This window comes from Petromyzon marinus, chromosome 35 (assembly GCF_048934315.1).
Source record: "Petromyzon marinus isolate PM22_M1 ecotype Great Lakes invasive population chromosome 35, UKy_Petmar_22M1.pri1.0, whole genome shotgun sequence".
NCBI classification, from domain to species: domain Eukaryota; kingdom Metazoa; phylum Chordata; class Hyperoartia; order Petromyzontiformes; family Petromyzontidae; genus Petromyzon; species Petromyzon marinus.
In genome coordinates, this window is record NC_133701.1 from 13,507,999 (window position 1) to 13,530,298 (window position 22,300).

General features: G+C 53.6%; 1 protein-coding gene across 2 annotated transcripts in view; it reads left to right on the forward strand.

Annotated features, from left to right (window-relative positions):
• The window catches only part of TIE1 (tyrosine kinase with immunoglobulin like and EGF like domains 1), a 61,919-nt gene that overhangs the window by 20,047 nt on the left and 19,572 nt on the right, over window positions 1-22,300 (forward strand). The window contains exons 5-18 of one of the 2 annotated variants that reach the window (XM_032966313.2): window positions 2,910-3,041; window positions 3,990-4,127; window positions 5,559-5,687; window positions 5,940-6,088; window positions 6,385-6,529; window positions 8,270-8,434; window positions 9,171-9,308; window positions 9,422-9,721; window positions 9,889-10,260; window positions 10,711-10,826; window positions 11,464-11,662; window positions 12,511-12,713; window positions 18,644-18,854; window positions 19,785-19,895. In XM_032966313.2, coding sequence (XP_032822204.1) covers window positions 2,910-3,041; window positions 3,990-4,127; window positions 5,559-5,687; window positions 5,940-6,088; window positions 6,385-6,529; window positions 8,270-8,434; window positions 9,171-9,308; window positions 9,422-9,721; window positions 9,889-10,260; window positions 10,711-10,826; window positions 11,464-11,662; window positions 12,511-12,713; window positions 18,644-18,854; window positions 19,785-19,895 — 2,508 coding nt within the window. The remainder of the gene's footprint in view (window positions 1-2,909; window positions 3,042-3,989; window positions 4,128-5,558; window positions 5,688-5,939; window positions 6,089-6,384; window positions 6,530-8,269; window positions 8,435-9,170; window positions 9,309-9,421; window positions 9,722-9,888; window positions 10,261-10,710; window positions 10,827-11,463; window positions 11,663-12,510; window positions 12,714-18,643; window positions 18,855-19,784; window positions 19,896-22,300) is intronic. The other variant, XM_032966314.2, reaches the window with a different exon arrangement.

Below are 22,300 nucleotides of genomic sequence, written 5' to 3' on the forward strand. Positions count from 1 at the left end.
GTGAAAGGGAGGCGTCGAGTCTTGCCCTGCTTCGAAGAGCGTCTCGCTCCCCCTGCACCTGGTCTATTAACGTTCTCAGTACGACGCGCTCCCACCGAGTGCAGCCGTACTCGTCCGGGTCCTGTTTGATTATTCGCGCGGTTGCTAGAAAGCCCGACATGTCGGGGAAGGCGGCCCTGACTTTCGACCTGGGTTCCCGGGGAGTGGTTTGTATGAAGTCGAGGACGACGTTCGGGGCGTACTCCTCGACCCTATCGCCATCGTCCGTGTCGACACCTTCACCATATATGACGGCGACGGAGCCGTGGCCATTGAATGTCGACTTTGACATCGACTCCGACCCTGACTCCGATAATAATCTGTCATCGAGGCCCGCGTGCCTGCCCACCTGGGGCCTGGCGCCTGCCTCTTCCCTCGACCCACCCGCAGCCGGGATCTCCTCCGGCTCGGAGTGGGTCCCCGTCGCCGCGGCGCCGTCGGTGAGGGGGGGGGTGGTTGACCGCGATCCCGGGGCGATCAGGGCTGGATCCGGCCCCGAGGAGCTACGCTCACAACAACGAGCAGAGCGCCGGGTGGCTGAAGCACAGCAGGTTGGCACAGTAGGGGGCACAGGTGATGCATCAGCCAGCCATCTCAGTCAGTCGACCCGTGGCACCTGGGTCTGCCCCGTGACCTCCTGCCAGCGGGCGTTCGACACTTCACGTGGCCTCAGGGTGCACATAGCCTGGCACAAGCGTCGTGGTGACGTCACCGCCACTTAGTGGCGAATGGCGGTTGTTGTTGTTGTGTGTGTGTGCGTGCGTGGGGAGCCGGAGTATGGGGGCGCCACGGTGGTGAAATGTTATCTCCCTCGCCTGGTATGCAGGTGATTGTGGGTTGCATTCTAACCCTGACTGCTGTATACAATGGGAATACACGTAACATCTTTCATTTAAAAAAAGGGGGGGGGGAGCACATAAAGCAAAGCTATGGAAAAAAAGCAAAAAAAGACATGATGAATGAAGCAAAGTCCTGACAGGTCTGTACCTTTCACCTGAAGACGGCTGCTTGCGTTGTGGCCGAAACGTCGTGAGAATTTTATTGTTATTTTATTATTTTATTCTCATTCTACGTGACCTTACCGAAAGAACCAAAGAAGAAGCATGTTCTTGTTTCCTCTGATCGTAAAAAAAGAGAGCTGTATATATGGAGTTTGCGTATCTCTCTCCCCATGGTCGCGTGCATTTTTCTCAGGGTCCTCTGGTTTTTTCCTCCACATTTAGAAACGACATCACGTGTTTAGAGTATTTGGCTGCTTTACATTTCTGCACGTTGAGCTATATGATTTGTGACAAGGTCGCATCTAAAAAAGCGCTACATAGCTCAGTGGGCCTTAGCTGATAAAATAAAAATTGTTTTGGTAGTGGTTAGCGCGCGGTGCTACAAAGTACAAACCCGGCGACGCGAGTTCGATTCTCGCTCATGGCCAACACCAGTGACGATTTTCTGAATCGGTCCTGGGCCTACCCTTGGTCGACTCAGCATCAAATGACTTCCTGGTGTAGTGTGTAAACATCGCCACTAGGAAGACAAAGGCGGGCGGGTGTGGTGTTAGCCACCCATCCCCTTGTGTGCCGTGCCGGTCTTAATAGGCGCTCATGGAGAGCACTTTTCCCAGTTTTCAGGCTATACAGGGAGGTGGGGGTCTTTGTGTTTGTCTGTGCTCCTCGCACTTCCTCAACAGATGGCACATCACCAGGGAAAGCGCCAGGCAGAGATTGTCTCCCAAGCGAACTGCTGGGGGAAGGTGGCGTTTGTGTGTAGACTGCCTAATGTGATATAATCACAACTGTCTGGACTACAGACAGGATTGGAAGGATGCCCTAGTGGTCCCCCTCTTCAAAAAATGGGACCGTACTTGATTGTAACAACTACCAGGGCATCTCCCTCCTCAGTGTGCCGTGAAAAGTCCTGGCAAGGGTTATTTACCGTTTCCTTGCCAGCATGCCGAGGAAAGACTTGCGGAGCTCCACTGTGTTTCAAGCCGGGGCGTTTCTGCACGGGCGCCATATTCTCTGTCCATCTGCTACAGCAGAGGTGTAGGGAATTTCAACAGGACCTACATCACTGCTTTATTGACCTTCGTCAAGGCTTGTGATACCATCAATAGGGCTCTGGGTTGTTTGGCATGCTCTCGGGGTCCCTGAGCCTCTGTACATCACACTATGTAACACTATTTTTGTTCCTGGGTAGTGTTATTTTCTAATGGCTTGTGCCTCAAAAGTATATAGAATAGCTATTATTCCCCACAAACTTTTCTGTACTTCATATTCTTAGTTCTTTCGGTAAAGTCACGTTGAAGGGAAACAACAACGTGACTTTACCGAAATAACTAAGAATATGAATTACTGCAGTCACGAAAGCTTTAAATCAAAATTTTCTGTACTTTTAAGGCATAAGCAATTAGAAAATAACACTGACTACCCAGGAACATTTTTTTTTGTTACACAGTGTAATCATTAAGAGCCTTCGTGATGATGGACAGGCCCGGCTGAAGCTGCGTTGCTTCAACTCGAAGGCCTTGAGCCGGCACCGACCTCGACCCTGGAGGTCACGTGGGGCAGACTCGACGGCCTCTGTCGCCATGGCAACAGCACTCGCAAGCCGCCCCGATGATTTCCCGATGATGAGCTGATGATGACCTAATGATGATGATGACCCGATGATGATGACTTGATGATTATGAACCGATGATGATGATGACCCGATGATGATGATAATGACCCGATGATGATGACCTGATGATGATGACCTGATGATGATGAACCGATGATGACCCGATGATGATGATGAACCGATGATGATGATGATGAACCGATGATGATGATGATGATAATGACCCGATGATGATGACCCCATCATCCCTGCAGGGTGTCCCGCGGACCTGTGGGGACTGGACTGCGCGCGGCAGTGCCCGGCGTGCCTCCACGGTGGCGTGTGCCACGAGGACAGCGGCACCTGCGTGTGCCCGCCGGGCTTCATGGGTCCCGTGTGCGAGACCGGTAATGGGCGTGAAGTCGGTGCGGGGGCCGGGGGAACGAGCGGTGGGGAGGGGGGGGGCAGGGGGGGAGTTTGGCGTCACCTCTCGACCGATGCATCGACACCGGTGCGATGATGATCATGAATTTATTTTTGTAAATAAACCAGCAGCAGTCGTCATATTATTTGAAAAATATAGAAATGTATTCAACCGCCAATAACAAAAACCCAACACTGCTTGGCCTTAAAATGAAACATGACAGGTGACGTTTTGAGCAATGTCCCTTCTCAAGGACCTGTCTTGGAAACGTTTACAAAAAATGATGATAGCTTAGGATAATTCGTTTCAAACAATGCCCACGTTTGGAATATTGTCATTACGTACTTTCACTTAGTGTATTTTCTAACACATCCCATCAGCCACTCGGCCTTTAAGAAGTGTATTTCAGAGCATTGCTTCAACACAAGTGAATTTGAATGTCAAAACCGGCCCAGAGTTGTGCTTGTGTTGAACCAATCTTGCTGAAATTATGCATTCACAGAAGGCCATGCGGCTTATGGAACGTGTTAACATACTTTAAAATATATATATCTTTGACGTAGGGATAGACGGGCATAGTTTGTGATTATTTATGTTACGAATGAACTGTGTTTACATAGAACTGTCAATCAACGCACGCCCTGCCAGCGGCGACTGCGCGCGCGTGTTAGGAGCGGTGGCGCACTGACAACGCAACTTCGATTCCCGCTCACCACCAATAAAAGTGGCCATCGTTTGAACCGCCGATCAGCCCTCCCCTAGGTTGACTCGGCCTCAAATGAGTATTTTGGTGCTGTGTGTAAACATCAGCACTGGCAGACAAAGGCGGCCCACTCAGGTGCGACATGTCGGCCTTCGTAGGTGCCGCTTGCAAACAGAATATGCCCCAACGGTCTGTTCAAGACTATACGGGCGATCTTTGTCTTCGCAGGATGCGGGGACGATGCGTTTGGGAGCAAGTGCTCCGAGCGTTGCAAGGACGGGGGCTGCAACTTCTACACGTTCTGCCTCCCGGACCCCTACGGCTGCTCCTGCGCGACCGGGTGGCACGGCCCAGACTGTGACAAGCGTGAGCACCCAGACGCCCACGCCCCGTGCTGTGTGCTCCATCCTCTATGCTGTGCTCTATTCTGTGTGCTCCATGCTGTGTGAGCATTGCTCCATGCTGTGCTCTATGCTGTGTGCTTCCTGCTCGATGGTGTGTGCTCTCTGCTCTATGCTGTGTGCTGCATGCTGTGTGCTATCTGCTCCATGAGGTGTGCTCCCTGGTCTATGCTGTGTGCTCCCTGGTCTATCCTGTGCTCTCTGCTCTATGCAGTGTGCTCCATGTTGTCTACTCCATATTGTGTGCTCCCTGTTCTATGCTAAGTGCTCTATGTTGTGTACTCTATGTTGTGTGCGCCATGCTCCATGCTGTGTGCTCTATGCTGTGTGCTCCATGCTGTGTACTCCCTGCTCTATACTGTGCTTCGTGTTGTGTGCCCCATGCTCTATACTGTGCTTCATGTTGTGTACTCCCTGCTCTATGCTGTGCTTCATGTTGTCTACTCCCTGCTCTATACTGTGCTTCATGTTGTGTGCTCCATGCTCTATACTGTTTCATGTTGTGTGCCCCATGCTCTATGCTGTGCTCCATGTTGTGTACTCCCTGCTCTATGCTATGAGTTCCATGCTGGGTGTTCCATGCACTGCACAGCAGCATGGCGCAGTGGTAGCGAGTTCTGTGCTCCTTGTTGCAGAGGTATATGTGGTTCCATCTGGCATGCCGCCCTGGTTAATTATGTGGTGTGTACAGTATTAACCATAGGAGTACTATGTACCAGAGTATTTTTGCTCACCATGGACGGGACGTGTTGTTATTGTTATGATTCCACTTGTTTACCCAGGAAAGACTCGCTGAGTCTCAAGACTCTTTGTCAGGAGGGTCCTGCCTAGGTTTGCAATGCGTGTTTCCCAACCGAGTGATTTGCGGTGGACATTTTTTTCAAATTTGGAGTGTGACGTCGGCACGCGACGGCCTCCTCTTCGAATGATGTCGCGGGATTTCGATGAACGTCCACCGCCAGCAAAGCAGGCGGCATCGAGCGTTTCCCGGTCGATGCCGCACCGCCGCAGGGCATGTTGGTGCGTGCGTGTTGGTGCGTGCGTGTTGGTGCGTGCGTGTTGGTGCGTGAGTGTTGTAGTTGTGGGGAGCGGTAGTGTAGCGGTTGGCACGCTGCGCTACGAACCCAGTGACCCGAGTTCGATTCCCACTCACGGCCAACACCAGTGACGATTATCTGAACCGGTCCTGGGCCTCCCCTAGGTCGACTCAGCCTCAAATGAGTCCCTGGTGCGGTGTGTAAACATCGCCACTGGGGAGACAATGGCGGCCGAGCGTCATGCTGGCCACCCACTCACTCGTGTGCCGTGCCGGCCTTCATTGGTGCTACTCGCTAACAGCACTTGCCCCAGCAGCCTGTTAAGGTTGCACTTGTATCTTTGTGTGTGTGGTGCTCAGCGTGCGGCGCAGGGGATTATGGGCCAAACTGCCGCTTCAAGTGCGAGTGTGAACGCGGGGCGCCCTGCGACCCCTTCCGAGGCTGCATCTGCCCCGAGGGCTGGAAGGGCGCGCGGTGCGAGCAGGAGGGTAAGATTGCACGCAACGACATGCAACCGTCGTGCGCAACCATTGCAATCAGCGCACATACCAATTTAATCTTACTCCTGCATGAATGGATTTTCAACATCACTTTCGTTCCAGGAGATATGCTTTGTTTCGTATTGACTTATGTTCGTGTACTGTGTTCCGTGTAACGCTGTTGCTTTTGCGCAGATTTCTATTTGATCAATTGCCGCACTTAGTTTTTTACCCCCACTCCCTGCCCCTCCCCCCACGCAGCCCTGACCCCCCCCTGCATCCTGGAGCCGCTTGAGGACCTGGAGATTAACGCTCGCACGCGGCTGCAGCTCAACTGCTCCGCCACCGGGTTCCCCACGCCGCGGCGCGACGACATCGAGCTGCTCCGGCCCGACGGCTCCAAGCTCAGCGTGAGCGCCGCACCGCACTGTGGAAAACTACACCATGCCAGACCGCGCCACAACGCACGTGTGACCCCGCGCGACCCCGTGTTCTCCCGTGTGACCTCACGCGACCCCGCGTGACCCCACATTCTCCTGCTCGACCCCACGTGACCCCGCGAGATCCCGCGTTCTCCCACGCGACCCCGTGTTCTCCTGTGAACCCACGCGACCCCGCATGACCACGCGTGACCCCGTGCGACCCCGCGCGACACTGCGTGAACCCACGTGACCCCACGTGACTTCGGCATTGGGCCGTTCTCCAGCCTGCGTCATCCAGCACGGAGAGGAATATCACCACCTCGACGTTCAAGCTGGCCGAAGCCAAGGTGACGGACGACGGGGAGTGGAGGTGCCGCGTGGAGACGCCTGCGGGCCGCCGCGAGAAGTCTTTCCGCATCGACTTCAAAGGTCTCGAGGACATCCGCCACGCCGTGCACATTCACGCTCTGAACCTTCCTCCTCCGCCTTGTCCCACCCACGCTGTGCACATTCACACTCTCAATCTTCCTCCTCCACCTTGTCCCACCCACGGCGTGCACATTCACACTCTCAATCTTCCTCCTCCGCCTGGTCCCACCCACGCCGTGCACATTCACACTCTCAATCTTCCTCCTCCGCCTTGTCCAACCCACGGCGTGCACATTCACAGTCTCAATCTTCCTCCTCCGCCTTGTCCCACCCACGCCGTGCACATTCACACTCTCAATCTTCCTCCTCCGCCTTGTCCCACCCATGCCGTGCACAGTCACACTCTCAATCTTCCTCCTCCACATTGTCCCACCCACGCCGTGCACATTCACACTCTCAACCTTCATCCTCCGCCTTGTCCCACCAACGCCGTGCACATTCACGCTCTGAACCTTCCTCTTCCGCCTTGTCCCACCCACGCCGTGCACATTCACACTCTCAATCTTCCTCCTCCGCCTTGTCCCACCCACGCAGTGCACATTCACACTCTCAATCTTCCTCCTCCGCCTTGTCCCACCCACGCTGTGCACATTCACACTCTCAATCTTCCTCCTCCGCCTTGTCCCACCCACGGCGTGCACATTCACACTCTCAATCTTCCTCCTCCGCCTTGTCCCACCCATGCCGTGCACATTCACACTCTCAATCTTCCTCCTCCGCCTTGTCCCACCCACGGCATGCACATTCACACTCTCAATCTTCCTCCTCCGCCTTGTCCCACCCATGCCGTGCACATTCACACTCTCAACCTTCCTCCTCCGCCTTGTCCCACCCACGCCATGCACATTCACGCTCTCAATCTTCCTCCTCCACCTTATCCCACCCATGCTGTGCACATTCACACTCTCAACCTTCCTCCTCCGCCTTGTCCCACCCACTCCGTGCACATTCACACTCTCAATCTTCCTTCTCCACCTTGTCCCACCCACGCTGTGCACATTCACACTCTCAATCTTCCTCCTCCGCCTTGTCCCACCCACGCCGTGCACATTGCGCTGTCGGCGTTACGCGACGGAGAATTGGCTCTCGGTATCTTTCGCGGCACGGTGCGGCACGCCTAGAGAACGGCTCGCCGGAAGCGGACACCACAGAACTGCTCCCCACCGCATCTGTTATCCCAAAGCTCGAAACGTGTTACGCTCTCATCTGTGACAAGTTTGATAATGGTGCTGTTGTTTTGCTGGTCACTCGGTGTTTTGGGCCTTTGTCCCCTGTGCTCATGAAACCAGAAAGAAACAAATTTACCTCTCATCTGCACTCCGAGAACGTCCCCTCCCTTGTGAGTTTCACTGCCATGGCAACGAGACGGATCGTCTGCTCGGTCACTCGGCCACGCACGTTATCCACGACGAAGCTCGAGATCGCCACCGCGGGTGACCGATTCCCGGGCGATGCTAACCAATGCCAATGGCTGCACCCATCGGCAGCTAGGCAACTGACCCCGGGGGCCCTGGGGTTAGACAGCGCCAAGTGGTGCCGCGTAGGTGGTGCAGCCGCGCCGGGGCCCCGCAGACCGCAAATAGAGGCCCGGCCGGCGGGCCGCGAAGAACGCGGGAACCGGAGACGCGTCGACCGCCGGGGCTGCGGCGATCGGTGCCGTGGTGCGGTCGGCCGCTCGCAGTCGTTCCGGCGTTCAATTCCGTCGTGGCCCCCCTCCCCTCGCTCTCCCTCCTCCGGCAGTGCCGCCCTCGCCCGAGTCCCCGCCGCGGCTCGTGCAGAGGTTCAGCACGGCGCTCATGCTGGACCTCATGGTGACGCCGCACAAGGGCGACGGGCCGCTCCAGGGGGCCCGTCTCATCTACACCTCCAGCAGCCGCCCTGCTGAGAAGCTGTGCGACGTCTACCGTGAGTGCCACGTTTCACCGTGACGTCTACCATGGTGATCACCGTGACGTCTACCGTGGTGATCACCGTGACGTCTACCGTGGTGATCGCCGTGACGTCTACCATGGCGATCACTGTGACATCTACCGTGGTGATCACCGTGACGTCTACCGTGGTGATCACCGTGACGTCTACCATGGCGATCACTGTGACATATTACTGTGGTGATCACCGTGACGTCTACCGTGGTGATCACCGTGACGTCTACCGTGGTGATCGCCGTGACGTCTACCGTGGTGATCACCGTGACGTCTACCGTGGTGATCACCGTGACGTCTACCGTGGTGATCACCGTGACGTCTACCGTGGTGATCACCATGACATCTACCGCGGTGATCACTGTGACATCTACCGCGGTGATCACTGTGACATCTACCGTGGTGATCACTGTGATGTCGACCGTGGTGATCACCGTGACGTCTACCGTGGTGATCACTCTGATGTCGACCGTGGTGATCACCGTGACGTCTACCGCGGTGATCACCATGACGTCTACCTTAATGCTGACTGTGACTTTTACCGTGACAAGCACTGTGATGATCGTGATCAAAACCGTAGCTCAGTGGGCTTTACCTGGTAAAATAACAATAGTTTAGTTATTTTTTACAATTACCACGACATCTATGGTGATTACTTTGACGATTTCCGTGATGTTTCCCTGCTTTGTCCTTGCCGCGTTTCTGTCGCACCCGTGCAGTGGAGAACGTGTCGTCCTACCTACTCGGAAACCTCCAGCCGCTCACCAACTACAGCCTGAGGGTGCAGCTGCAGCGTCCAGGGCCTGAGGGCTCCGGGCCGCGGGGCCCCGAGGCCATGCTGCAGACAGACTGCCCCGGTAAAAAAACAAAAAAACCACGTGCGGCACGCTCGCCAAGACAGCCCGCGCGGTCCCGGCCCGATTCCCCCGAACCAACGTCTCCCTTCCCGTGTCTCCGCCACGGCGTCCAGACCCGACGGTGGCCCCTGTGCTGGGCCCCGTGGCCGCGACGGGCCGCACGGAGGTGCGGGTGGCGTGGTCGCTGCCGGCCCCGCCGCCCGTCGTGGAGAACGCCGAGGGAGTGGTGCTGCTCTTCCGCCGCCCGGCCGACGGCTTCTTGCGCGAGGTCAAGGTGCCGGGGCTGGAGGCGCGGGAGCGCTCCGTGCAGGACCTGGAGCCCGACCACCGCTATTCGCTGCAGCTGCTGCTCTACAATTGCGGCAGCCGCGGGCCGCCCTCACAGAGCCACAGCTTCCTGCTGGGCTCGCTCGGTATGCACCTTGTCTCGCCATGTCCGATTCTCGTCGCGTCTTGCCGTGCCGTGTCTCTCCGTGTCCGTTGCTCATCATGTCTTGCCGTGTCTCGCCGCATATTACCACGCCTCTCCGTGTCTCTCGCTGCATCTCGTCGCGCACTCCCCCATCTCGGCCTTCCCCAGGCCCCTCGGCACCGCTGGGCCTGCGCGCTCGCGCCCTCAACCAGACGGCCGTGCGCCTGACCTGGGAGCCGCCCTCCTCGCACCGCGGCCGCATCGTGCGCTACCTCGTCGAGTGGCGGCGGGCGCCCGGCTCCGGGGCGGGGGCCGCGGGTTCCGCGGGCCCGGGGCCCGGGGGGCCGGTGGGGTCCGGCTCCTCGTCGCCGGCAGGGGTGGCGGACGCCGTGCCCCGCGAGGCTGCGACGCCCGGCGACCGCGCGCAGCTCACGGCGGCGCAGCTGCAGCCGGCGTCGCGCTACTCGTTCCGCGTGCGCGCGCACGCACAGGAGCCCGGCGCGTGGAGCGAGGCCATCACCGCGTGGACCCACAGCAACCGTGAGCGCCGCCAATGCCACTGCTGCCACCACAACTAGGCTCTTACCCGTCCACGTTCTCACATTCAGGCTGGCATACGAGGGACGTTTGAGCTTTGGCTGAAATGTCCGATTCTTTAAATATGCATGCGCTCTAATTCGTGTTTTATATTATCAAAAATCAACTGCTGCCATCACTCACATACAGGTGCCAATCTTCAGGGTCACGAGGAACAAACCTGGGTCAGAATGAGGTTTGACCACGGTGAAATCCGGGTCAAACCTGGACAGGTGGCAACACCGTAGACGAGCATCACCCTGGCCGCTCCATCTGTGCGCCGCAGCTCCGCACGGAGGAGCGGATTCCCGATTTCAGACTCTCACGGCACACACCGATGGACTGCGCCACGTGTGTGCGTGTGTGCAATTGTACGTGTGTGCGCGCGTGCATATGGTCGTGTGTGTGTGGCAGGTCCCCCACCCGCCCCCACAGATGTCCACATCTACAACACCACGGACACGGCGGCCACCGTGTCCTGGAGTGTGGCCGAGGGGCACTTCATCTCTGCCATCATTCTGCGCTACAAGGTGAGCCCTGGCACCAACACCGCCTCCCAGCTGGGCCCACCGCCAGTCCCCACGCTCCGCTCACTACCGGTCCCCACGCTCCGCTCACCATGAGAACAATGACGACAGTTAAAGGGAAGCGTGGGGATTTGGGGACAGAAGTCAACGGGATGGAGACGCACAACGCCATGGGCACGCATGATACGACGCTGCTCGTGAGACCAGCGAGGGGAGACCGAGGGGACATGGTTTTGTTCTTGCCTAAGGCAGCAATACGTTCAGAAGCTAAATACCAATGTTGTGGTCTCTTAGGAGAGAATTGGTGTAGTTTTGCTGTTCCTCCTCCTTTGAACAGTGGTTTACTCTATAGTCTGTAGTTTGGGTTGCATGGCCACAATCGCACTACTGAGGCTTGTCTTGAATGGTCCACTAATGAAGGGGATGTGCGAATCGGCCTGTAGATGTTCTGATGCGGTTGATAGTCACACCACCGGTGTCTTTGAACAACGTAGGCGTTAGATCTCGGCAAGATTCCGGTATCGTCGATTGCAGACCGTATCTTGCGATGTGTCGTCAACGGTACACGTGAACCTATCGGCAATTATACCGTGAATTGTGTCGCGTGAATCCCGCCATCCACGCACCGCGCCTGGTGCAGGTGTACGGAGACCGCGAGCCGCTGGATCGGGTGGTGAAGCTGCCGGAGGGCGGCGAGGCTGGGCCCGTGCGCTCCGAGGCGCGTATCACGGGCCTCGAGCCCGAGCGGCCGTACCTTCTCGAAATCGTCGCCCGCAACAACGTGGGGGAGAGCTCGCCCAACATCATCCGCGAGCTCCGCACGCTCTCAACCATCGCAGGTGCCACCCCCCTCCTCTCTCCACCATCGGAGGTGCTGCCCCCCCCCCTTCCCGTGTGAGTGTGTGCCGTGTACCTTGCTGATCTCATCAAGGAGTGTAAACCATCACGTGAAGTCTGGTCATCCACGCAGCTGCAGCTTTTGGTTGGCCATTGAACAAAGATGGTCACTGCAAAGCGCGTTTTCGGATGCCCTTCTGCGGCTGTCTGGAATGCTCTTCCTTTCAATATTGAGAAGGCACTGGAGTTATGCACTTTAACTCTAGATTCAAAACTCCTTTGTTTAGAACTGTTTTTTGTGTTTAGTTGGTTGTCCTTTCCCCGCACCTCCAATTAGCACGGTTGGCTTCGTACGTTGCGAAAGAAGTACAACATACATGCGTACGTGTGCCTGTATGCTCCACTAGGTGGTGATGAGTGCCTGTTGAATGGATTTCCTCTCCCAACTTTGGACATGAATCACATACACAGTCATGTGCACATTTGCATGAGTCCATACGCACAAGACAGAGACGAACATTCCCCTCTGTAGCAAGCGCAGTTAGCGAGCATCCATGAAGGCCAGCACGGAACGTGATGGTGTGGGTGGCCAACACCACGCCCGACTGCATTTGTCTCCACAGCGATTATTTTTCTTTATACACATCGCACCAGGTACTCATTTTAAGGCTGAGTCGACCGAGGGGGAGGTCCTGAGTGAGAGCCGGTTCAATTATCCGCCGCTGTTATTGAATGTTGCACTCGGGTCGCCAGGTCCGTACAGCAGTGCCCTAATCCAGAACTCACGACTACTGTAAGTTACAATGTATTTACGAGACGCTCGTGTCCGTGCGTGCGTGCGCGCCCGCAGTGATGTCGCAGGACAGGGCCGGCGGTGGGGACGCCCAGGCAACGGGGGGGCCTGCCGCTGGGCCCGAGCCACAGCTGCTGCTGGCCGTGATGGGCTCCGTGGCCGTCACCTGCCTCACCATCCTGCTCGTCGTGCTCGTGCTGCTCTGCCTGCGCGGCAGCGTCTTCCGCCGACGCCGCACGTTCATTTACCCACCGGGATTGGTGAGCCCTCGCCACTGTCGCCACTCAGCCACTCGGTCAGCGCCCAATCAACCGCAACCATCGGCACCATTGCCACCATTCAGCTGCCACCGCCACTCTGCCACTCAGCCTGCGCCCAATCGGCCGGCACCACCACGACCAATTATCTGCCATCACCAATCTGCCGTCACGACCTCCATCGCCACTGCCATATATCTGCCACGACCGTCACCACCAATCAGTCGTCACCGCCATTTCAGCCACTCCCATCACCGCCCAATCAGCGGCCACCGCCACCACCAGTCAACCGCCACTCTGCCACTTGGCCACCACCAAATCACCCGCCATCACCATCACCGCCACCGCCATCCAGCCACGAGCGCACACGAGCCGGATGGAGTGCTGTGATTTTTGTCTCTGTTGCTCAATGCGGTTGACCACACGTGGTGGCGAGACGCCCAGTGGAGAAAATGGAGGTTTTCTTGCGAAGTGTATTTTTTTTTTTACACATCCGATCAGCCACTTTGCCTTCAGGAAGGGCATCATTTCAGCAGAATTGGTTCAACGCAAGCAAAAACTTGCATTCTTCTTGTCCTCTCCACGCTGCCGGAGAGGACAAGAAGAAGGCACGTGTGCAAACTCGTGATTTTGCCACATTACTCCCCACGGGATTGCTACCATCCTCACTGGTTGTACACAGCCGAGTTTGACTCGCCGGTGGCAGGATGTTAACTACCTCACCTGGTATACAGGAGGTCGTGGGTTCAAATCCGACCCTGACACCTGCTGTATACTTGCATGTTCTCCCCATGGTCGCATGGATTTTTCTCCGGGTCCTCTGGTTTTTTTCCATATTTAAAAACACGCGTTTAGAGTATTTTGCTGCTAGAAATGTCCACGTGATAAGCCACTTTGTTGAGCTATCATTTGTGGCCAGGTCGCTATACAGTGAGGGAAAAAAAGTATTTGATCCCCTGCTGATTTTGTACGTTTGCCCACTGACAAATAAATGATCAGTCTATAATTTTAATGATAGGTTTATTTGAATAGTGAGAGACCGAATAACAACAAAAAAATCCAGAAAAACGCATGTCAAAATTTTTATAAATTGATTTGCATTTTAATGAGGGAAACAAGTATTTGACCCCTCTGCAAAACATGACTTAGTATTTAGTGGCAAAAACCCTTGTTGGCAATCACAGAGGTCAGAAGTTTCTTGTAGTTGGCCACCAGCTCCCTCCACATAGGATTAAGGTCTGGAGACTTGCTAGGCCACTCCAGGACCTTCATGTGCTTCTTCTTGAGCCACTCCTGTGTTGACTTGGGTGTGTGTTTTGGGTCATTGTCAAGCTGGAATACCCATCCACGACCCATTTTCAATGCCCTGGCTGAGGGAAGGAGGATTCTCACCCAAGATTTGACGGTACATGGCCCCGTCCATCGTCCCTTTGATGCGGTGAAGTTGTCCTGTCCCCTTAGCAGAAAACACCCCCAAAGCATAATGTTTCCACCTCCATGTTTGACGGTGGGGATGGTGTTCTTGGGGTCATAGGCAGCATTCCTCCTCCTCCAAACATGGCGAGTTGAGTTGATGCCAAAGAGCTCCATTTTGGTCTCATCTGACTACAACACTTTCACCCAGTTGTCCTCTGAATCATTCAGATGTTCATTGGCAAACTTCAGACGGGCATGTATATGTGCTTTCTTGAGCAGGGGGACCTTGTGGGCGCTGCAGGATTTCAGTCCTTCACGGCGTAGTGTGTTACCAATTGTTTTCTTGGTAACTATGGTCCCAGCTGCCTTGAGATCATTTACAAGATCCTCCCGTGTAGTTCTGGGCTGATTCCTCACCGTTCTCATGATCATTGAAACTCCACGAGGTGAGATTTTGCATGGAGCCCCAGGCCGAGGGAGATTGACAGTTCTTTTGTGTTTCTTCCATTTGCGAATAATCACACCAATTGTTGTCACCTTCTCACCAAGCTGCTTGGCAATGGTCTTGTAGCCCATTCCAGCCTTATGTAGGTCTACAATCTTGTCCCTGACATCCTTGGAGAGCTCTTTGGTCTTGGCCATGGTGGAGAGTTTGGAATCTGATTGATTGATTACTTCTGTGGACAGGTGTCTTTTATACAGGTAACAAGCTGAGATTAGGAGCACTCCCTTTAAGAGTGTGCTCCTAATCTCAGCCCGTTACCTGTATAAAAGACACTTGGGAGCCAGAAATCTTTCTGATTGAGAAGGGGTCAAATACTTATTTCCCTCATTAAAATGCAAATCAATTTATAACATTTTTGACATGCGTTTTCCTGGATTTTCTTGTTGTTATTCTGTCTCTCACTGTTCAAATAAACCTGCCATTAAAATTATAGACTTATTATTTCTTTGTCAGTGGGCAAACGTACAAAATCAGCAGGGGATCAAATACTTTTTTTCCCTCACTGTATAGCTCAGTGGGCCTTGCCTGGTAAAAAAATAGATATATTGCTTCGTTTAAAACTCTGGACCAGTGTTGGCGTTTTGCTTGTGTTGAACCAATCCAGCTGACAATATTAAATTCCATGGGACTGTTGGGATGTGCAAAAATACCGTATATTTTAATGTGGAGAGACAGATATGGGAAGGAGGAGGCGCGTCGTCTGCTCAGTTACATTGCCTCTCATTTCCTCCACAACGATTGTGCCCAGCACCTCTCAGCCCGTTCGCCAACAACCGCACAAAAACCATCATCTCAAATTTGGTTCTGCGCTTAACGTGGCTCAACAAACTCGAGCTCTGAGAATTAAAATACCGGTTTTGACTGTCACGCGGCAAACATCACTCTCATATGGCAGAGCGCGCGAGACAGTGCTGCCCTCTCTGCTGTGTGTGGACCAGAGGTCACTTGAAGAAGAACTCTAAGAGGTAGCTCTGTGATATCCGCTCATTTATACAATCCTAAGCAGCCGGACGCATTTCACTCAGCCCAATAGCAATAAGGAGCGTAACCCAGACTTACGCTGCATCTCAAAGGACAACACCGGACAGTCACTACTAATTGCTTCTAGGACAATTATCGGCAATTTTCCCAAAGCCAACACAGACCGGCAGCCTGATGGCGATCATAACCTCAACACCACATATGTATGTGTGTATGTTGAACTTCTTTTGCCCCGTACATAGCCAACTGTCATAATCAGAGGTGCGATTAGCATGGTTGGCTATTGCTGGGGAGGGAGCGGAGGGGGGGAGGTGGGCAGGATCTGTTGTGGCTTCCGCACCTGACGTCTGACCAGGTCGGACGAACTCTCTAATCGGAGGAACTTTCAGAATGTTAAATAGCATGGCTATGAAAAAGTTACTTATGCCCAATTGAAGAACCTAGAGCCACAGCCGGATGACTTTGATATAAATTCATAAAAATGTTGACATCTGCTGTAAAAGCCAACATCCCGAAGGAATATCCTCTACCGTCACGTTGCCAACCAGAACCAGAACATCTCTTGAAGAGTTAATCAGAAGTGATGACCAAGATAAGGGCACCGCACTGCTAGAGTCTCTGAACTCTACACGGAAAGATGTCACCGCAGTCTCGGACTTCACTCCGGCCGTAACACCTGGCAGCTCCTCCAGAGTGCAGAGCGCCAACAACCACAGTGAACGCTGCGGCTTCTTCACGCTGCTGTCCTGCTCAAGTAAGAGGAGTGGACAAGCTCGCCACACACATGCTGCCCCGAAACAACTCCCCGTCACCTTGAACCAACGACCGTCAGCAAGAGATCTGAGGAGGCCACGCAACCGTCGTTGTAGTGGAAGCGGCCTTCGGGGCCACAAAGCCCACCGAGGCACCGGGAATATGATGGCCTGTGTGTCCTGAGTTGCTGATAGAACCTGCGACTGTATGACTCAGGATATGTATTTATACTGGAGTAATATGATGAGCTATAAAGCTCTTTTTCACAGATGTCCAGTCGGGGCACGGGGTCAGAACGTTACAACAACATACAGTACAAAAGTACAACAGGAGTGCTAAATATAGTGAAGGTAAGCACATCACTACTAAAAAAAATTCAAATAAAACTAAACTGTTTTATTTTACCAGGTAAAGCCCACTGAGCTATTAGCTTCCTTTTCAGATGCGACCTAGCCACAAATGATAGCCCAACGATGTGGCTTATCACATGGACATTTATAGCAGCCACGGACAACAATGGCTTGCAAACTTCTTCACTGGCGTAGACAGGACAGGCAGAGATGAAATGACAGCATGGAAGGAAGCCAAAGCCATCGCCATTCTAAAACCCGGAAAGCCGCAAGACTCTCATTAAAACCGGTTTGCAGCGTCAACAGAAAACCGGCACAGCAACGAGTGACCTCTCTGCTGCTGGTGACACCGTTTGGTGTCATGGCCTGCTGCCGAAGTTGGCCACAATCAGTAGATCATGCAGCAGATGCCACTCCTTGACGTGCCCTTCTGTGGTAGCCCAGTGCACCTATGACCCTACACAAACACATCTAGGGTTTATCATGGATAGAAAGCCTGACCTTCAAGCCCCACATAAAACAGACCTGTGAAAAGACCAACTCAAGAATTGCTCTGCTGCAGAATCTTCCAGGAACAACCTCTGGGGTGCCTCAGCTGATGTGTTGGAGACTGCCGCTCTCTCACTCATCTGCTCAGTAGCAGAGTCGCTGCGCCCCAGCCTGGTCCGGTAGCTTGTACACAAAACTGCAAAGATCCACAATTGAATAACGCAATTATTTATTATTTCGCTAAGGCTTTTCAAGAAGAACGCTGGCGCACATAGTGGAATAACGCAGACGTCCAGAATAATAAACCACTCATTCGAGACCCGAACATGGAACCACCTGGCTTTGAAATTCCTCCTTGAAGACATCAGTGGAACCATCCACCGCGTCATAACCATCTACAGGCCGATGCGCACATCTCATTCATGAATGGAGAATTTAAGACACTACTCAGTATTGCGATTGTGACCACTCGACCTAAACTATGGACTATATGGTAAATAACTTGAGCCTGTGCTCCTTCAAGGGAGGAGTAGCAAAACTGCACCAGCTCTCTCCTGAAGCCCTCTTGTGGCTATCAAATCTCATCATTGCCATTTAGCTCACAAACACATTGCCATGGTACGCAAGAACAGAGTAGAATTTGAACATCTGTGGGCCGCTCTCTAACACTGCGGCAGATCTGAAAGGATCCTGACGCGATGCTGACAGCACAACCAATTGGGTTGTGACCTCATCGAGACATTGGCGATATGTAACAAATGTTTCTTGAATCTATCCCTTGTGGATCTTTGGAGTGTTGTTGTCCCTTCGTGTATGCGGAGTAAGGGCAAGCCTCGCGAAGCCCCAGCTTTCCACTCAGGGGATTGCCCAACCATCCCAATGTAGCAGCACCCTTCTAAAGGGCTCTTCAGATGCACCGCGAGGCCTTTATGGGTAAATCTAGGCCATCATTTGAGTTATTACTGCCACGATAATTGCCTGGTTTCTCCTCACCTGATGAAAGCTATTTAAATCAACGTCGATGTATGGTTGTTTTTGCTCTCGTTTATACTCGATAGTTTTTTCGCCGATTCTATCCAGTTGTTTTTCGGCGCTGGCTTCTCTTTGCATGCTTCTGTTCTGATTTCCGGTCGATCGGCTTTTTTATCGCGGGTCATCTTTTGCGCTCCTTTAAAACTTTCTTTGCCCTCTGCGCTTTATTTGACATCGTGGAGCACCTTTTGCGATTTCGGTGCCCACCGCCACCCCCACCCCCACCCCCCCAAACTCACGAGAAGGTCGACTGCTCTCGCGAAATTAAACTCGATCCTCGAGCCTCTCCCGCTGAGCCCCTCGCCCGCCGAGCCCCTCGCCCAATTACACAAAATGAACGTGAACCGTGAGACCCCCCCCCCCCCGGTGCCACTGCCACCCCCACCCCTCCCCACCACCGTGCCCAGCGGGACGAGCCGGTCGTGCAGTTTGCGTCGGGAACGCTGACCCTGAGCCGCCGACCCAAGCCCCCCCCAGAGCCCATCAGCTACCCCGTGCTCGACTGGGACGACATCAAGTTCGAGGACATGATTGGCGAGGGCAACTTCGGGCAGGTGATCAAGGCGCTGGTGAAGAAGGACGGCACGAAGATCAACGTCGCCATCAAGATGCTCAAAGGTGGGCGGGCGGGCGGAATCGCCCACCCCGGGGCACTCTTGGGCTGCGTGAAGAATCGTTTGTTGATGTACGATGCTGCACAACGTTGGACGATGTTGTGCCGTACTGCACGACGTTGTACGACGTTATGATATTGCACGCTGATGTATGATGCTGTGCGCTTTGTATGATGTAGGAAAGTGTGCGATGTACGATACTGTATGATGTACAATATTCTACGATGTGCAGTATTGTACTATACTTCATGGTGTTGTACGATACTGTATCATGTACAGTGTACGATGTACGACACCGTACAACGTGCCATACTGTATGATACTGTACAATGTACAATATTGTTTGATGTTGTACAATGTACGATGATATTGTACGATGTTGCACAATCTACGTTGCTGTGTGATATTGCCCAATGTTGTACGACGTTGAACGACGCTGTACAATGCACGATATTGTACGATACTGTATGATCTTGGAGGGTATTGTGCGATGTACGATACTGTGCAGTGTATGTTGCACGGTATTGCAAGATGTTGTAATGTTAGGCGTTGCTAAACCTAAGTCTGCACAGTTGTGCCACGGTGAGGTGGTGAGATTTGCATCGCCGCAATCGTGAGGTTGCGAGTTCAAATCCTTGTCGGTTTTGTCCAATCGGATTGCCATTCATCGGCCCAATGATCCAGTAGGTTACCACATTACGGAAAAGTCAACAGCCGCTGTCCCATCGTGGTATAGATTTACCCCCTGCCATAGGAATGTGGAATTTGCATTGTGACTCAGGCCTGTGAATCAGGGGGACAGAACCTGACGGATTACGAGATTTATCCTTCGAGCACGAATCCACACAGGTTTCGCCTTTCCCCGTTTTCACGTTCGACAACGAACGCCGTCGGTGTTTTAATACCGCGCTTTTGACAAACGCCTCCACAACAGAGTTCGCATCTGAAGATGACCACCGAGATTTCGCGGGAGAGCTCGAGGTCTTGTGCAAGCTCGGGCACCATCCCAACATCATCAACCTCATCGGTGCCTGCGAGCACAGAGGTAAAACACGCCGCTGCCTCCTGCTGGGCATCATCTCCGCCGATCGGAGCCGGATTCCGTCCCTCGCAAATGTGTGGGGCGGGGGGGGGGGGAGGGATTCGGTTTCGGACGCTTTTGGAGAGCCGCCCAATCAATCGGAGATTTAACCAAAAACAATAAATAACCACAAGCGTGTTTTAAAAGCACAGAATGTGCGTGGGCGGCCGGGCGGTTTTAGCCACGCGGCCAAAAAAGCCCCAAGAACAGCCGCGTCGGATACGCACGCGCAATCGCAATCGCAGTCGCTCCACCCGCCCAGGGCAACAGCCACGCAATCGCTCCACCCGCCCAGAGCAACAGCCACGCAGTAGCTCGCAGTCGCTCCACCCACCCAGAGCAACAGCCACGCAATCGCTGCTTGCGGCTGGCACCGCAGAGCGCCGCCGCCTCCTCCTGCGGCTGCTGCCGAGCGTGCCGCAGGACTCCCACGCACACCGTGCTGCCCATCCCGCCAGCCACGGTCGTTGTGGCCAAGAACAACAACAAACAACAACGGACATCTACGGGTCTCTTAATGCCACTATTAAGTCGATAAAAAGAAAGAAAAGGCTGTTTACTAATTTCTGACAATAATACAAGAGGTGTTAAAATGTCAATAAATCCAATGTTTACGTATGTGTTGAACTACTTTTATACCGTACATAGCTAACTATGCTAATCGGAGGTGCGTGGGGGGGGGCGGGGGAAGGACAATAAACTAAACACAAAAATCAGCTTCATAGAAATAATCTTTCAATCTCAATTTAAAAGTGCACTGCTCTAGTGGCTTCCTCATATCGGAAAGAAGAGCGTTCCAGACGGCCGCAGAAGCGCATCTGAAAACGCGCGGTGCGGTAACCATCTCCGTTGACTGGACACATGTTACTAGGCATCAAGTCTGCATTAACTGCACATACTTGTGGTAAACATGCAAACGCATGCTTTGGTAATGCATGCTTTGTCTTTGAAACTGAGACAGTCGGCTTCATGGGTCTGTCTCACCGGTGCTCAGGATCAAAAGAATGCCAAAAGGTAAACAGCACAACAAGGACGATGCCAATGGCAAATCATGAGTAGCTCGGGTTTAAGTAGTTTTATCTTCGGGACCCGTTTTGCTACGACAATTAATTAGATGTGTTTGCATGTTTTGACCACAAGCATGTGTGGTTAATGCAGAATGTGATGCCTTGTAATAATAGGTGTGTCTGCTTGTTTTGACATCTTAACACCTCCTCTTGTGTTTTTGCCGGGAAGGGAAAAAACATTTTCTTCTTTTTCAGATTTCTTTTTTTGCAAAAATGACAGCCGCAACAACAACATCGTCGTGTTATCAGCATCGCTCGCTATCCCTGCCTCACCCCCCGTAAACACCACAGAGGCTCTCGACTCGGTGCGGTTAAACTCTTCCGGTCCCAAACTCACAACAACTTTGCGACCCGAGCAGGCGCTCCCTCTCGCTCAGGCACGGGAGGAGGCCGCTGCTTCAACGCGGAACGATCTCCCACACACAGCTCACGACGACGACTACGCCGCCAGTCTCGGCCCATTGAAGCCTCTTGATTTAAAACTCGCGCAGCGTGAGCAGCTGTCGTGGAGCGAGTGGCGTGCTACCTTGGCGCGGTGGTGGGCGCCACTGAAGCGGGCCACGCGTGTTTTTGAGCGGTCGTGAATGTCTCACTGGGGTGGAGGAGTTCGTGGTAAGCGCGATGCATTACGAACCCTGCGACCCGAGTTCAATTCCTACTTATGGCCAAGGACAGTGGCGAATTTTTGAACCGGTCCCGGGCCACCCCTAGGTCGACTCGGCCTTAGATGTGTACCTGGTGCGGTGCGTAAACATCAGCAGTGGTGAGACAAAGTGGGCCGGGCGTCATTCTGGCTACCCACCCGTGCCGTGCCAGCCTTTAGAGGTGCTACTCGCTAACAGCACTCAAACCCCGGCAGCCTGTGTGGTCTTCATCTTCTTCCGCCGAGTCGGTGGCAGTTGACCCAGTCAGGAAATCTAGGCAAGCCGCAGGCTCCACCCTCGATGCAGGCCTACCCCTTGCCAATGGACACAACAGTCGGGTTCTACGCAGTGCCGGATTATCATCGTAGCAAAAGTAGCTACATATGTGTAGTAGGTATATATACTTTCAAGGGCCCCCACGCTACATGTAGTAGCTATGTAGTAGCTACGGGCCCCGCAATTTCAAGGGCCCCGCACTAAATGCTTTCAAGCTATCAATGCCGGTTCAGTGATTATGCACTTGCTCTATTACTATAGTAATATACCGCCTTCAACTTTTATGAACGAGGGGGTGTTTAAGGTTAGCGATTTCTCGCATTATGTGGCCGTATAGCAAATTAAAAAAATACAATTTACTATGAAACACGGTAGGACCAAC